This window comes from Lactuca virosa, chromosome 5 (genome assembly GCF_052849685.1).
Source record: "Lactuca virosa cultivar CGN04683 chromosome 5, Lactuca_virosa_CGN04683_v6, whole genome shotgun sequence".
NCBI classification, from domain to species: Eukaryota; Viridiplantae; Streptophyta; class Magnoliopsida; order Asterales; family Asteraceae; genus Lactuca; species Lactuca virosa.
In genome coordinates, this window is record NC_136430.1 from 354,928,440 (window position 1) to 354,947,276 (window position 18,837).

General features: G+C 32.6%; 1 protein-coding gene and 1 pseudogene across 1 annotated transcript; one reads left to right on the top strand and one right to left on the bottom strand.

Annotated features, from left to right (window-relative positions):
* The first annotated feature begins 5,457 nt into the window (after positions 1-5,457).
* LOC145116815 (protein LURP-one-related 12-like) lies at positions 5,458-6,545 on the top strand. The gene is made up of 2 exons (XM_079053130.1): positions 5,458-5,862; positions 5,949-6,545. The coding sequence occupies exons 1-2, from the start codon at positions 5,602-5,604 to the stop codon at positions 6,345-6,347; spliced, it is 660 nt and encodes a 219-aa protein (XP_078909256.1). The 5' UTR covers positions 5,458-5,601; the 3' UTR covers positions 6,348-6,545.
* Positions 6,546-10,423: 3,878 nt separating this feature from the next.
* LOC145113454 (serine decarboxylase-like) lies at positions 10,424-16,733 on the bottom strand (annotated as a pseudogene).
* Between the last annotated feature and the right edge of the window lie 2,104 nt (positions 16,734-18,837).

Here is an 18,837-nt window from a genome sequence, read left to right on the forward strand (position 1 = left end):
TCTTCTCCCCTCCTTCGGTCAGCCGCAATATAGGATCCTGATTGGTGGTAGTAGGCTTGCCAGTCAATTTGGCCAGTGCCTCGCGCCAACCGTCCACATCCCAGGAACCTACATGCTCCACATCCTCCACAAGATGGATCTTGGCCTTCCAAACAGCCACCGCAACACTGACCTTTGCATCAGAGATCACTTCCTCCATCTCGAGCAGGTGATCCTCCTCCTTCTCCGCCTTCTGCTTGTTGAGCAAATCCACTCTCCTCAACAGATCTTCGTTGGTCGCTTTCCACATCATCTCCTGTCCCTGAAGGGCTTGTTCAGCCCTCTCCACTCGGATCCTTAGATCATCAGAAACATGATCAGAGACCTAAAACAAAGACACAGTGGGTCAGAAAAAGGTAGAATAAAAAATAGAACAAGAATAGAACCAACACTTACAGCTTGGGAGAAAGAGACCAATTTCGGAGCGCTTCCTCAGCCTTAAGGCTCTCCAAAGATAGACCAGCAGACTCAACGGTTTTCCTTTTCCGGGATCTCAGGGTCTACCCTATCAAGTGAATGGTCAATCTTTTTGGAGGAAGAGAAGATGAGCTCTTCTCCTTTTTCACCATCAGATGATCCTTCGACATGGTTGTGTCAAGATCAGCGAGTGTGAAGCGAGCACTGGAGCGAGTGGCTTTGGATCCTATATAAATATATAACGGAAAACTATTAATAACCTTCATCACAAGCGAAAGGAATCAAGGACCCTTGCCTGTCGACATGAGGTCAGTGGCAGAAGAGCTTTCTTGCAGAGTGGCTTGATCAAATTGAAAGGATCTCTCAGCTTCAGACAGGGCTAAGAACTTCTCGATCTTCTCTTCATATCTCTCAGCAACAGGGACGAGCTCTTCGATTTTGAAAGCTGCAAAAAAGCAAACAAAATAAGAAGATGTGAATTCTAGGATCCTTATATTAATATAAAAGAATCCTACCCTTCTTGACCCAGGCATCCGACAGGATATCCCCACTAGGAACAGAGTCACGTTTCACAAAAAGGTACTTTTATTTCCAAGCTCCGTCATTATGTTTGGTTTTCAGGGCCAGAGGAGATCTGTGGGTTTTGACTTTAAGGAGAAAGTGAGAATTCCCAAAGGTTGTGAGATCATACATGCAGGCCAGTTTAGGAAGACCTATATCAAGGCCTTTTGACTGATTTACTTGGTCAATCCAGTATAGGATCCTCCAAACAATCAGCATGGCCTGAATATATGAGATCCCAGTCACCCTAAAGAATTCGGAGACAATCCCAGGGAAAGGGAATTTCAAACCCAGGGAGAAGGGGTATTCGTGGAAACATACCCAGGCAGGAGAAACAAAGTCAGGTTGGATGAGGGGTCGAAGGGCATAAAAATGGCTTTAGGAGGGAAGGCTCCATTGAGTCTCAAAGACTCAACATCATCATAGCCGAAGGAACACGTCTCCTCGTAGGAGAGAATCCCTTGGTCGGTGAAGTCATCTTCAGGGAGAGCTAAGATGTTTTTGCGCGAAATGGCCGTTTTTCTAACCATGATGGAAGAAGTAAAAACGTGGAAGAAAAAGAGATAATTACCTTCTAATAAATCACCGGTAATCGAAAGGCAGAACAAGTAAAGAAAAGAAAATTGAGACGAGTAAAGAATTGTGGAACTTATCACATCTATTTATAGTGAGGATTTGAGGCTGATTTGACCATTAACGACTAGTTATCCACCCGTTGGATTTCAAAATTACCTAGTCGTTAAGGGTTAATCTTGAAAATTACTTTTCTCTCTCCTTTTTACCTCTTTAATTTAAGTTATCCCTTTAATATTCTCGAAATTAACTCCTATATTTTCAGGAATAACTTGGGGGCAATTGTTAGGGCCAGGATCCTCAAAGCATTCAGGATCCTCAAACCTCATCAGATATTCATGATCCTCAACTATCTCAGGATCCCGACTATTACCATTATTATTATTTACTAACATTTATAACGGTTATATTTCGTTCTTAACAAACACATGTGCAAAAATAGTCAAGAGAAGACTTATTCTCAACAAAGTTTCGTCTCAACTATGTTAAAGACCCGGAATACCAAGTCAAACAACGTTCACAAAACTGGTCATAGAGGATCCCGATAATATCGAACATCTTGTTAGCTAGCTTAGACTATAAATTGACACATGTATCTCACACACGACACATACTGCTAACTCCGAGCTTACTCTACGGATTTTTTCACTTGTTCTTACTGAAATACTCTCTGTAATCACCATTTTATATTGATAAAATCATCAAGGCAGGCGATCATTATCACCTCCCAAGGTTTTATGTCGGAGATCCTAGCAAGGATCAAGGGATTTCGTTGTAAACAATCGTTTCATTCTCTTTACCTTTTTCTATTGCACAATTCGAATATCACAACCTCTCATTCAATTTAGTTGATTGAAACTTGTGTAATTTTTAACCAAAACACTTGGTATGTACAAAACCCTCTAGCTGACTCATGTAGACGATCTCAGATAGTTTCTCATTAAGGAAAGAGGTTTCAACATCCATCTGCCAAATTTCATAATCATGAAATGCAGCTATAGCAAGCATAATCCTGATAGACTTTACCTTAGCTACTGGTGAAAAGGTCTCATCATAGTCAATCCCTTGGGTTTGAGTAAAGCCCTTTCCAACTAGCCTAGTTTTATAGGTGTGTACCTTCCCATCCATGTTAGTCTTCTTCTTGAAGATCCATTTGCACCGACTATCTTTTGACCAGGCACATGATCAACCAAGTTCCATACCTGGTTATCATACATGGACTGAATCTCACTGTCCATTGCCTCCTTCCATTTAGCAGCCTCAGGTCCTGCCATTGATTCCTTGTGGTTAGCAGGTTCATCCAAATTTACCAGTGTACGATCACTGACAAACATGTCACCATATGCAGTAATATGGAAACTATAGAATTCAAGTGGCATGCTAACCCTACTGGAACGACGAAGGGGTAATGAGTTGTCAATTGGCTCAACTGGAACCTCTTCCTCACGTTGAGTGCTAGTGTTGTCTGAGGTTCTTTCGTTGGATGATTCTTGAATTTCCTCAAGATCAATAGCACTCCCATTGTCATCTTTGAATATGAGCTCTCTCTCGTGAAAGACACCTCTTCAAGCTACGAATACCATGTTCTCACTAGGTCTTTAGAACAAGTATCCAAAGGAATTCTGTGGGTAGCCAATTAAATAACACTGCTCGACTCTGGGTTCAAGTTTTTCATACGTATCTCGTCTTACGAGTGCTTCACAACCCCATACCTTGATATGTGCGAGCGATGGAGCTTTCCCTGTCCACATATCATAAGGTGTTTTGGCAACCTTCTTTGTTGGAAGAAGATTCACAATATGGATGGCTGTCTCTAAGGCATACCCCCATAAATGAATAAGAAGAGAAGCTTGACTCATCATGGAACGAACCATATCTAGTAAGGTTCGATTACGCCTCTCAGCTACACCATTGATTTGTGGTGTTCTGGGAGGTTTCAATTATTAAACGATTCCACATTCCTTGAGATAATTGTGGAACTCGATACTAAGATACTCACCACCTCTGTCAAATTTGAGCATCTTTATCTTCCCGCCTAATTGATTTTCGACCTCGTGCTTAAACTCTTTGAACTTTTCAAAGGTTTCATATTTATGTTTGATTAAGTATATATAACCATATCTGCTATAATCATCTGTAAATATCATGTAGTATCGATTAACATCTGTTATGGGGCCACACACATCCGTATGGATTAGGTCCAACAATCCTTCACCTCTTTCACATCTTCCAGTGAAAAGTGATTTTTTCATCTTGTCCAAGAGACAAGATTCGCATTATTCATCTATCCTAAGATCAAATGATTCCAACACTCCATCCTTTTGGATTTGGGCGATGCGTTTCTTGTTTATGTGCACAAGACGACAATGCCACAAACATGCTTTGTCCATGCCACTGGACGAATCAATATGAAATACATTATTACATAGGTTATCAACACAAGTCACAGTTTCATACACGCCATTACAAGGTAAAGCTTTAAACATAAAAACATCATTATTATAAGCAGAAATAGAACCAACTTCATTATCAAATGAATATCTAAAACCTTGTCTGAATAGTTCATGAAATGAAATAATGTTTCGCGTCTTATCTCTTATCTGACCAATAACAACAATTAATCAAATTAAACCTAACACCACTACTAAGCACAAGCCCATATGTTCCAATTAGGTTTTTCATTTCTTAGATTTTTTTATAATTCCGCTTCTAGATAAACTTTATCTCCATCTCCATGAAAATCAATTCACGACAGCTTGTAATTAAATCCGTTGGAACTTATGTTTGGAATTAATGACATTTTTTATCTTCAAACAATGATATTTTAAAAATATCGAATTATTGCATATATTCCCTATAATAATGAATTACTTACTTTTTCTTTACTTGAATTCCCATACTTTTAAAAATCCTTCAGCTGATGTCGACCTCTTCAACTAAATGTGATGTTAGATGTTACTTTTTGGTTGTTTATATTGTTATTAAAAAATGTTTTAATGATTTTTAATGAAATCATTATTTTAAAAGAAATTTAAATTAATTTTGTTAAAAATCTGTAGTTTTATCAAGTTCTATGGGGAAACTCATGAAAAAGTTAATATTGCAGGAATTAAGCAATATTTTCTATTATACATATTAAGATCTCTAATCCAAATCCTACATCGAATAAAAAAAAAACTAATTTTCTCCAATCCATGGTCGCTTTGTCTTCCTCACCAGCAGACAACAACAACAACAAACCCCTTTATGCAACGAAGTTTGATGAAGAAATATCTAAAGTCAATACGATTGATATGGAAAAAAGGAAGCTAGATCATTGCATTTGCAATTTGAGAAAAAAAAAAAGTCTTCGGCATGAGAAGAAGAGGGGACAAATATAACAGTTTGAGGGGTGTTCTACAGTAAAACACTGCATTTCTCTATTTCTCTATGTTGCAACTATATGAAGAAAATGAGAGACTTAATGAGGTTTTGGGTAGAGTGATGCTGTGATGAGAAAAAAGAAAAACTGCAAGTTGCAAATTATTGGAAACTTTTTTCTTAATTATAATTATTTAAATTAATGTCTTTTTCAAAACATTTTCACACGGGTTTATCCCTTAATTAAAAGTATTTAAAAAATCATTATCTTTTTTTTCCTGCTAAATTAGATAAACAACTTAAGTGGACTTGCTAATTTTTTTTTTTTTAAATTATTGAAAAATCACGTAAAGCGTGTCTAAAAAATCTCAATTTTTTTTTAGCTCACTTATGCGTCCCCTGTGTCGGGTGTGGGGTGAGCTGTGTTACGACTTTGACACCGTCATTTGTATGTGAGATTCGGAAAGTCGCTTAAATATCAATCTTTCATATTCCCGTTTCAATACCAACGTTCCTCTCTCTCTCTCTCTCTCTCTCTCTCTCTCTCTCTGGGTTGCATCTTCTACTCCACTGTAGCCCCATTTTCCTTATTTTACGTGGTCCAAATCAACGAAAAGATATCAAATTTTTGAATCTGTAGCTCCAAAAGTCATGTTCCGCACCAGAGTCAGCGATTCCAAAGAAATGAACACCGGCAGGGTTATCGTTGAAAAAGGATTTGTATACGAAAAGGAAACGCATCTGACAGTTATGAAAACCTCTCTGTTCTTCGCCGGCGATGGCTTCGCCGTTTACGATTCCAACGGCCAAGTCGTCTTCCGTGTTGACTCATACGGTCCAGACAATCGTGACGCAGGTGAACTCGTTCTCATGGATTCCTCCGGTCGTTGCCTCCTCACCGTTCGCCGGAAGGTATGTTACATGTTAATTGTGTGCTGTTGCTCCGATTAGATTTACTTTCCATATGTCAAGGATTTCACTAACCTATTGATTGACAGAGACCAAGTCTACATCAACGGTGGGAGGGTTTTATAGGTGAGAGGATGGAAGGTGATAAGCCGATATTCAGCGTGAAGAGATCTTCGATCATCGGGAAGTCAAACATGACGGTGGAGATGTTCGGCGATCGATCGGAGGAGTACCATATCGAAGGATGCTTCTCTCAGAGGAACTGCACGATATATGATTCGGCGAAGGAAACAATGGCGGAGATTAGACGCAAAGGGGATGCTTCGACAAATGTAATGCTTGGAAAGGACGTATTCTCGCTCACACTGAAACCAGGTTTCGATGGTGCGTTTGCAATGGGATTGGTTCTGGTTCTTGATCAGATCAACGGTGATGATGGAGGTGTTGATTTAGACCCTACCGCTGAAGAATGCAGTTTGTCTTCTTAGTTAAATTTTATTTAATGTTAAAATGGAAATAAAGTTTGAATTTCTCAAGTATATTGGTGGTTTTGAAAAAATTGGTACCATTAAATATCAACGGCGTGGATAGGGGTCGCAACGGGTGGGTGTAGCTGATTCTACCTCACTTCTCGCCTCATTCCACGTTATAGTAGTGTCCAAAATTAAATTATAGTTTTTTACATACAGTTTTGATGTGGTAAAGTTGTGGGCCGGTTATAAAATATGTGGTTGTCAATCCTTATTAAATTATATCTTTTGTAGGGTTAATTCAAAAGAAATACATAAATGCTTCTAGAATTTCTTTAAATTACATAACATATTTTATCACGTCTCTAAAGGGTGTGCGATATGGACTACCATATATGATCTATGTCATAAAAAGGTCCAAATATATTAACGTATATATAAGTTTAAATTTAATGTACACATGAGTTTTGATGAAAAAAACGATGCTAAAATACATGGTGAAGCTAAAATGCTGGCAAATAATGAGCTTGGTAAATTTGTGTTTTTAGTACCAATAGTCATTTGGTATCAAATACAAACTTGGTCAACAAACAGTTACAATTAAAGGATATGTATCGATCTCAATGTTGCTAATAAAGAAATAACTATCTTGATTGAGTTCTTCAAGGAGTTTAGAAAAAATAGGGTTTTCTAAAACGATTGATGATGTTAAGAAACTTTTGATTAAAATGAATATTGATCTAGTGTTCCCTCGAAAGAGTCTTGTTCATAAGAAAAAACAATTTGATAAGAATTCTAGTAACCAGGATGGTGTACCTTCAGCCGAGAAGAATTTTAAAGTTAGTTATATATATATATATATATATATATATATATATATATATATATATATATATATATTATTGATTAAGCGAAAGTTTCCTTTAAAACAATATTTGAACAATACAAAGAGTATGAAAAGAGTGTTAGTTTTTGTTTCTAAAAAATTTGAAGGAATTTGATGCCAAATGTCTTAACTTGTGTTGTAGTCGTCCGGACGCCGCACTTAGATATGATGAACCATTGATGTCAATTAACTTTATTTGGAGTTAAGCTTCTTTACTGGCTGAAACTACAAGCCCACAATCTTTTAAAATATATATAAAAAAAATTGATTGTTTTCTAATACAATTATTGCATACAGTCTTTGTGGCAATTACAGTAACAATGACATAGAGAAAAAAGTTTCTTAAAGCTGAAGTTGTTAAAGTCATACTTACATTCTAAAATATCGTAATAAATACTTAACGGATCGATCGACAACAATAATTCTTGAGAATGGTATATAGGAGAGTATTGATTCTTAAAACTTGGTAACCAACTTTGCTTCAAAAAATGTTATGAGAGGCTTGTGATTTATGTAACTATGAAAGATTATATATCGTATTATCGATTTTTTTATCGAATTTATCAATTTATCGTAGCACGAATTTTTTTTGTTTATATATAAAAAGATATATTTATGACCCATTTTATTTTTTGCATAAGGTCCTTAAAATCAATAAGACGGTTATGTAGTTTAGCTACAATGAGTTTAATAAAATTGAGATTTTCTAATACATGTCGTAAAGGCACAAATAAGAAATATTAACTATGAAAAATATTACCGTAATTAAACGTGAGATACGTTAATTTTATGTAATATTTCTCAATTAAAAGTGTGAAATACATTAATTATGAAAAATATTTCGTATAATTATTGTATTTCACATTTAACTATGGTAATATTTTACAAAATTAATGTTTTTTATAGTTGACCTTAAAACACATATTAGAAACTCTAAAGTAATATTTCATCATTACGTATATCACTGTACGTAATGTTATCATAATATTGAGAAATTTCACGTTCGAATATGAACAAATATGTTACTCCCTCCGTCCCAAAATAATAGTCCACAGATAAAAAACATACAGTTTAAGAAAACATTAATTACCATTAACTTTATTAAATGAAATGACAGTTTTACTCTTCTGTTGCATTTAATTTTATGGTAGTTGCATTTAATTTTATAGTAACTTAACTAATAATGAGGGGTATTATGGTAAAAGACATATTTATTTTTAGAATTAGACAATTATTTTGGGACAAACCAAAAAGGAAACATGGACTATTAATATGTGACGGAGGGAGTATTATATAAATTGTTAAAAAATATTTCTTTTTATTTCCCTTTTATATAATAGGAGCATGGAAAGTTCAACGTCAACGCTAATTAATGTTGAAATCTAGAGTATGGTCGCATCCTGAAATAAAGTATACGTATAAAATCCAGAGTATTATTTAAAGAATATTCATTAAGATCATACATTATGTAACGTGTTACATGAGGTATATATATATATATATATATATATATATATATATATATATATATATATATATATATATATATATATATATATATATATATATATATATATATATATATATATATATATATATATATATATATATATATATATAACCCGTAGCAACCACGGTTATAAAATAAATTAAACTTTCATATCAAAAAATCAAAATTATTAATTAATTATTTTAAATAAATTATTACTTAAGAGATATTTTTTTAGTTATATAAAATTATAATCGTTGATTTAAATAAATACGTGAAATTATATCATTTTATAATATGTATTAATTTTATTTTATTTTTCAATCTAATGTTATTAATTTAATATAATTAGAGTGAGAAAATTTAAAATTTGAAATTTGAAATGAAGAATCAATTATTAAATTAATGTAATTAGAATGGAAAAAATTAAAATTTGAAATGTATAATCAATTATTAATTTAATGTAATTAGATTGGAAATTTAAAATTTGAAATTTGAAATTGATAATTAGTAGGTTGACAAGTGGCATGATAAGTGATATATAACATTAATGAGGAGTTCTAATTGTATGACACTTGTCAATAGTAGATTAAACATATTCTTTTATTAAACTAGGAAGATATATATATATATATATATATATATATATATATATATATATATATATATATATATATATATATATATATATATATATATATATATATATGGTGAGGTTCAATAGAGAACCATAATTAACCAAGGAACCAATGAACCAATCTTTTTTTCAATTTTTAGAACTTATTTTTTATCAAAAAAAAAAACTAAAAATACAGAAATTCATAACTTTTTATCCTTTTTCTAATGATATCAAATTCGAAAAAAAAAATCGTCAAATTCACAATGTGAATCTTTGAAAATTCACAATGTAAATCTAAATTCACATGGTAAATTCGAAAAATATATTTAACATTCACAATGTTATGTTATGAATTTAGATATTTTTAGTTTTTTTTCGATAAAGAATAAGATCTAAAACTTGAAAAAAAAATTGGTTCCTTGGAGAACCAATAATTATGGTTCTCTATTGAACTTTTCCATATATATATATATATATATATATATATATATATATATATATATATATATATATATATATATATATATATATATATATATATATATAGGGTTACGTTATTTTGTTTTATTAACTATTGTGTGCTATAGAATGCATAGATCTGGACCAACGGATGAAATTAATCAATAGACATGATTTGAAAGTGTATGATACTACAATGGGATAACATGTACCATATAATCACACAAATTTTAGCAAAAGGGTATTTTGGACATTTAACTATATTTATAAAAGGAAATTTTCGGATTTAGTGATAATAAATTCTCCTAATTTTAAAAATCTGATTTTTTTTAATTAAATCAATTTTAATTCTAACGTAATTTGTAAACATAACGGATTTTATTCTGTCAGGATATTTTTTGTTAGAATGATGTTCTTTTAGAATTTTATTCTATTAGAATATTATTGAAGAATAACAAAATTCTTGATTCTGAGGTTGAATAATAACAACATTCTAATATATTCTTATACATCTGAACTTAAACACAAATTCATACATATTCTTACAGACTAAAAGTCTTATACATTTTAATATAATTATACATATTCTAAAAGAATATCAACAAAATTGAATAAATTTTTTAAAATATAACAACATTCTGCTAGAATACTCTTGTTCTCCATGTTTTCTTCATTTTCCACATCAATGGTAGCCCATCAAAATCTAAATCCAAAAAAAAAACATAATAAACTTTAAAATATTATAACTTTCAGTATATTCTAAAAGAATAAAACTATAAATTCTAATAGAATGTGTTAGACATTAAAGACTTTTAATTTATTCTAACAGAATGGCATTGGACACCCGACAAATTTGTGACCCGAAACACTCACGGATCCAATCGATTTCTTGAAAGATACCTTTGGTGCCTGATTGTACACGAAAAAATACATACACATTATGAAACTTATACAAAAAGATTGTTCCCTTTTTCGGACTGAATGAACTGAATAGACTATATATACTTACAAGTTTAACAAAAGGCATCATTAGTCCAATCAAAACCCCATCACAGTGGATATAAAATCGGTCATGTGTGAATCTGGTTTCTTCAAGGGTCTTTATGACCAGATCAAGATCATCCAAAGCTCCTTTCACTGTTGTTCCTGTAAATTCGTTTGAAAAAAAAAGTTAAATAACAGGATAGACAAGCTTTTTAGGACTATTTCACAATCCATTCAATACATTCTTGCTGCTTTAAAAATGGAATAATGTGATTCGGATGAAGCATACAAAATCCCATCAGGAAACACTTCTCTCCTGTTACATTTACATAATATATAAAATATTGAAGTTTTAAAAATCCAAGAAATGAGCTAAAAGCCTAAATTCATACAAATTACCCGACTAGTATGCCATGAAGATTGCCCTCTGTACCACAATTTGTAATGTAACCCCAATATTCGTTCTTTTCCAACTCCCATAAACGAGCAAACCAGTCTAATACACCAACCACAAACTACCTGGAATGGACACCATAATTGCTCTCGATGAATGGGTCCCCAAGGTTGTTAATGGAGAAATGTTACAACTGAGACAACGCAGCATAATCGAAATCCAGATTATAAGGATACCCTATTAAAAAAAGTACAACTTTCAGGAGCAAATTTGACATCAATTGTGTAGCCAAATTGGGGTTTTGAATATAGAACAAGATCATAAACATAAAGTTAGATTAAATAAGAGGCAAAAAGATTGTTAACCAAATGATGTTTTGTCCTTTCGAGCAAGGATTTTCTATATCTGGCCAACACGCTGGCCATATAAGCTTTTCTTTCTCTAGTAACCTCATCATCGACATCAGGCTCTGTTACCTCAAGGCAAGTAGTGTGCACATTTCTTCCAAGAATTATTTCTCTCGATTTATCTTTCCCATTAATCGATTTTACACCGTTTATGTGGGAAGCATCATCAGCAATCAGCGGCGGAGGATCATTGACCAACGTGATGGAACCGGTGGAAGAAAGGGAAATAAGCCACAATCGATTGCAGTGGGGTTGGACATTAGTCGACGATCGGAGAAGACAATAGGAGAAGTAAGGTGGCTAGGTTTAGAAGAGGAGGATGACGAATAAAGGGATCTCTCGGTGATTTTGTAGTGTTTATTAACAGAATTTCCATATTTAAAGATTATTAATGATTTTAATTATTTACCATATTTATCATAAATAAGATTACTATTATACCCTTTTATGATTTATTATTGAATTTATTTTTTCTTAATTCTGATTGGTTGTTAGAGGCACAAAATACTTGTTGGAAACATTTGAACATATCTCTTTCTCTCTCTCTCTTTATATATATATATATATATATATATATATATATATATATATATATATATATATACAAGGTATAAAACCCGTATAATACACGGGTTGATTAAAAAAAAGTATATATCAAAGTGTAAACAATAAATATTTATTAAAATACAATTTTTAAATAAGGGATGAACAACATATTAATTACAATTATTATCATATTTATTACATTTAATACTTTACATATATATAAGTATAAGTATTATGTGGCTTTAATTTTAAAATTTGAAAAATCTAGAAATTGACATGTGAATATTATTTTATTTTAAAAATATCACAAAATGACAAGTGTTAAAATTTATGAGAGATTGACATGTGGCAAAATTAATCTTCATTTATTATAGTAGATACATATATATATATATATATATATATATATATATATATATATATATATATATGTAGAGGTTCATTTGAGACCATGTTAATTTTGTAATAATGGGGACGCGATCCTAACCATTTATTTTGGAGATAAAAAATAAAATATATATATAAATTGCAAAATAAAAGGAAAAATCCAAAATTTCTTTTTTTAAATATTATTTTCGTTATATAATTTATCCAAAAAAAATTTTTAAAAATAAAATAAAATAAAATAAAATAAAAAAAAAACACCGTTTTTTCGAAATATGAATGAAATATTCTAATAGAATATTACACTGTAAATAATCAAATCGAATTTTTAGAATGTTATATTATTCTAATATTCTACTAAAATTGATAGATATGTTAAAATATTTTAATATTTTACTTGAATTGTTAGATTTATTAAAATATTATAATATTCTATTAGAATTTTTTGAATATTTATAATTTAATATTCTAGTTGAATATTCAAACATTCTAAAAATTCGATTTGAATATTTACAGTATAATATTCTATTAGAATATTTCACGTATCTTTTGACAAAAACGACAATTTTTATTTATTTATTTATTTTTATATTTTTTGATAAAATAAATGACGAAAATAATATTTAAAAAAATTCAAAATTTTCATTTATTTTGCATTTTAAAAATATTTTTTTTTATCTCCAAAATGAATGGTTAGGATTGCGTCCCCATGTCTCACAAAATATGATGATCTTATGTGAACCTAACCCTATATATATATATATATATATATATATATATATATATATATATATATATATATATATATATATATATATATATAAGTTCAATTGAGAAAATAAAAAAGGTTGAGAATGAGGGAATCATTCTCAGCCACTCATTTATTTTTGCCGCAAAAGCCTCCGTTGTACCAGCATAAATGGATAAGGAATACACATGTATTTCCAACAAAACATGTTTCCTTAAACTATGCTAATCATTACCTTAATATATACAAAAACATAGTTTTTTTTTCCTTTTTTTAATTTTTAAGAAGCTATTTTTATCGAAAAATGATTCTAACTTTACCAAAATTCATGATTTTTTATTCTCTACAAATAGACATCCATATTGATATACTTTTTAGATAAAATAATTTTTTTTTATAAAATAATTTTTTTTATAAAAATGCATCAGATTTTTGCTACAGTACATTCGTTATTCACTTATGAATAAAAATATATAATTATTTTTTTTTACAGTTTAAGTATCATTTATAGTACTTATTCATATACGAATAACAAATTAACTGTAACAAAAATCTGATAAATGTTTTATTCATATATGAATATAAAATATGACGACAACTAATACACGTTTTATTCATATATAAATATAATATATGACGAAAGATGATGTAAAAAATATATTTTAAATAAGAAAACTATATGACGTGTCATATTCATATATGAACGATACTTAAACTATAAAAAAAAAACATACATTTTATTCATAAGTGAATAACGAATGTACTGTAATAAAAATCTGATCAGATTTTTATTCACTTATAAATAACGAGAGCTGAAACACTAAAAAAAATAAATTTTTTATTTTATCTTAAAACTATATCAATATGGATGTCTATTTATAGAGAATAAAAAATTATGAATTTTGATATATTTAAAATAATTTTTCGATAAAAATGGCTTTCTAAAAATCAAAAAAACAAAAAAATAGTATGTTTTTGTGTATATTAAGGTAATGATTAGCATAGTTTAAGGAAACATGTTTGGTTGGAAAACACATATTTATCCGTTATCCATTTCTGCCGGTACGTCTAAATGTTTTGCGGCAAAATAAATGTGTGGCTGAGAATGATTCCCTCATTCTCAACCTTTTTTTTCTCAATTGAACTCTCCTCTCTCTCTCTCTCTCTCTCTCTCTCTCTCTATATATATATATATATATATATATATATATATATATATATATATATATGTAAAAGTTCAAATGAGAACCCCCTAAAAGGTAAGAACCATTTAAGAACCATTTTAATAAAGGGCATTTTTATCAAAAACTCTTTCTATATTCTGACTTCTCTAACATTATAACTATCAGACAAAAAAACAACTAATCTGATGCACTTGCACTCTCTCATTAAGCTTCATGAACTCAAAGTCTAACACCACTTCTGCCACCTACCTCCACCACTTACCTCCGCCACCTACCTCCGCCACCGCATTTTTGTACCACCGTCGCTACCAGGTCATTAGATTTCAAGCATCCTGTTAGGTGCATTTTGTGCACCTTTTTGCACACCTTTTAGTCCCTTTTTATTCATCTATTTAGCATAGTTATTCTTCATTTTTATTGCATTTCATCATATTCATGTTAGTCTCTAGAACAACCTTATTTGGACACTTTCATGTTCTTTTCAGGTAAATCGGAGGTTAGAACGCGCTTTGGGAGGTGACGGGAAGCATTGGTGAAGATTTCGGGATGATCGGACGAAGAACGGAAAAGTTGGAAAAATCGAGTTTGGATTCGGAGTCAGAGGGGTACACGGGGCGTGTTGGATTTACATTGAAAAGTGGGCACGGGGCGTGTCTGATCAAGAAGAAGTTGTTGACCATGCTGAACACGGGCCGTGTCAGTTTAGTGCAAATCAACACGGGCCGTGTTGACTGCTGAACACGACCCGTGTTAGTTTAGCCTATTTTGACACAGGTCGTGTTCGACCCAAAAACTAACTTTTGGCAGTTTTTCCTATCTTTCATATTACGGGATGAGGGTCATTTTTACATACACACAACATATCAGAGGACATTTTGAGAAGGGATTTCGAAGGTTTTTGCAAGGGTTTGATCAGTAATCATTTGGAAACATTATTTCTAGTATTTGTAAGTTGTAATTGCACATTATTTCCATCTTTTAAACTTGTGATCTTGTTCTAGCCATGTGTGGCTAGAACCCTAGTTTCTCCAATTTCATGTTTTGACTTCTTGGTAGTGACTTCAATCATATGACCTGATGTTTGTTCTTAATTTCTACCTAGTGAATTTGATTTAGCTTTAATCGAATGTTTGATTCTAACTGTGATTCTTATTGTCCATTTGAATTAGGGTTAGGGCATTCAAGTTATCTCTTTTACAAAATCCGTAATTGTTTTGTGAAATTGAACAAGTAACAAGCATTAAATTGATCTCTATTGAATGAATTTAGTGTAAATCTTATTCATACACTTTTACACTCCCGAGCTTGTAAGGAGTATTGGGTGTTGTTGGGAACATTCACATAAAGCTTCATGCAATCTTTTAATCTAACTCTAAGAGCTTGTTTAGATTAGGTTAGTAAGGTTAGGGTTAATCAAAGAGCTTGTTTTGGTTAATTAATGTGGTGAATAGGAAGTGTTAGAGCTTGTTAACACTTTCAAGTACCAACTTAGATAGAACTGAACGAATATTGTGTCATCTTTGAATCACATTGCAAAGTTGTCATACATGAAGTTGGAGCCCTTACAAATTCTGAATTTAATTCACTCATTTAGCTGATTACTTGTGTTTTTAATTTGTTTGTTTAATCATTGCATTCAACCCCCCCCCCCTCTTTAATCCTTTGTGAACAAGTACCTTGCGCAAAGAGGTATAAACCGATTGTCCCGTGTCTCTGTGGATCGATCCTACTTGCCTTGTACTACCTTTTAGTGAAATATAGTAGTGTTATTTTGGAGTATATCGTACCCATTTGTTTGTTGGGTCTGACACACCTAACAATTGGCGTCGTTGCCGGGGACACGGTGTTACTAATTGTTTATGCCCAGATTTTTGTGAGCAGGTACATTTCTATAAAAAAAAATAAGTGTCGCTCAGAAATGAATACTCCTTACATTGAAGACCAACTTTCTGAGCTAACTCAGTTAGTTATGATGATTGGAAATGACCAAAGTGCGCAACCCACACCTATTCATTGCAATTTTTGCACTCAAAAAGGACATCATTCTGATATGTGTCCATATCTACAAGGAGAATGGGAAGAAGTGCAAGAAACGGGAAGCTACTACTGGCCAAACCAATGGAGTTATGATCAACCTCAACATGATCAATGGTGGGAAAGGAACCAAGCTTGGGGAAATAACCAATGCCAAAACGCATCCCAAGTTTGGGGAAATGACCAATACCAACTAACTCCACAGTTCCAATAACCATATCCTGCACCTCCCCAACAACCTGAAACGTCGGGCATGTCCTTGGAAGACATTGTCAAAAGCATTGCCACTACCACCCAAATCTTCCAAGAAACAAAAAAAGCTAGCCTCAAAAGCTTAGAGCAACAAATTTGAAAAACTTACTCAATCTGTGAGTAAAATGGAAGCTCAGAGCGAATTACCATCGCAGACTGATGAGGACCCAATGACTATCGTTTCTACCGTTACCTTGAACGATATGAAAATTGTTGATGACCCAAGATTGCAATTTGATGACGAGGAAGAAGAGGAAGAAGTAGAAGTGGAGGAGGATGTCAAGGAAACTATAGAGGATGTGTTGGAGGTTGAAAAAAAAGAGGTTGAGCCACCCACTACCAATGAGAAACTCCTTTCACCGGTAGACCAACCACAAGAGCCGAAAACGACAAATTTGTTGGACCCTTCAAGGGATATGTACCCCGAGAAGGAAGACACCCAACCGGTCATCAAATCGACCACTTTATCAAAGAAGGAAGATTTAACCACCTTACTGGACAAGTACAAGAAAGGGGTCGGCTGGACGATTGTTGTCATTAAGGGTCTAAGTCCAACATGGTTCCCACGCAAAAATAAAGTCAAGTATAAGATAAATGTTCCATTGAAGGAGGTGGCGAGAAGGTTGATGTGTTGGAAAGGCCCACATACTTAGAATGAAGCATATTCCGGGGCCAAGTCGAGCCAACGACTTAAAACAACGGGCGGCTAACCAGGAGGCAAACCGGGGGTATTTTTGTCTTTTCCTTCAAAACATTTCTGTTTCTTTGAAGTTTTTAGTTTTTAATTTTCCAAATGTGTTGCAACATGTTTTTATGACAAGAAAATGAATCTCGGGCTCCAAAAATATTTCACGGATAGCTTGGGGAAGATGAAGAGGAGGTTCTCACCACAATTGCATAGGTTCCAAGAACGATTTGGTAAATTCTTTCCATATATTTAATCGTTCATATTTTGCTTAAAAATCAAATTGGTGTGCATTTGTGACTATTTTGGACTCTTACCCGACCCGACTACCATCCCACACCACCTTTCGGTGATTAGGTTGTTTCACCCTCTCCGAGCATCGGGGACGATGCTTATCTTTGAGCTTGGGGAGGGGTAGAGTTGTACAATAGGTTCATCCATGCATTAAAAAAAATTTAACCTTCTTAGTTTCATTTTTTTCTCTCTTGCATTTTGCATTTACAAAACCCAAAAATATTTTTAGTTCATATTTTTGCATTCCATCATTTTCATGCATTATAAAAAAAATTACGAGATGAAGACAAACTTTACATTCGATAGCTCCATGAAGTGGGAAAACGAGAAATCAAATGAAAAACAAAATACCCAAAGCGACCGGATAGTTACCAGAAGTGTAGAATCAACTGTCATAACTAGGGGGCCCAAACACCGTAATTCAAGACCCCAACCTTAGATAATAATAAAAAATTTGCATACTGAAACGTTTTGTGGGCGGTAATAACAGCTTTAGGATAATTTGCTTCTGAATGTTTAAAAAGAATCTTTATCGACAACTCTGGACCTACAGAACACGGACCTATTTGTTGACACGCGTTACCCTTGCGGTAACAGAGAGCTTAAGTATCAGATCCACACAATCAAGAAAGAAGAACGGGTGCAACTGTAACATCTAGCACTCAAATCAGAATTTCAAGTACTCAAACAAAGAAATTACCAGAAATTCAAAAGTTGATTGAAGAATTCAAAGCTCAAAATGAAGATACAAATCCAAGTTCAATCAAAATCAAAAGCCATCTCAAAGTCAAATCGGGAGAATGAAGAACTGTGTGATATGATACTTGTGGCTCTCGAAAAAGTGAAAGCATAGGAGCTGGGGCCCTTCGGGTGGGCTCACTGTTTCAGCAAAAGCTGATTCGCCGTGACGGGTTCTTAAGGATGCGTCGATTCTGATTCTTGGCCATCTAGTCTTAAGAAAATGAGATTCCAGACCGTGATATGTGGAAGGTAGCAGGATGGTCACCTAGGTATTAATGATTGGAGCACCATTGATGTAAAGTTTGATCATATTTATATATATTTATAAAAAATAAATAATTTACTTGTCTTCTTAATTTTTTTTTCTTTTGTTCATTTTGTTTCTTAAGTATCTTTTGTACA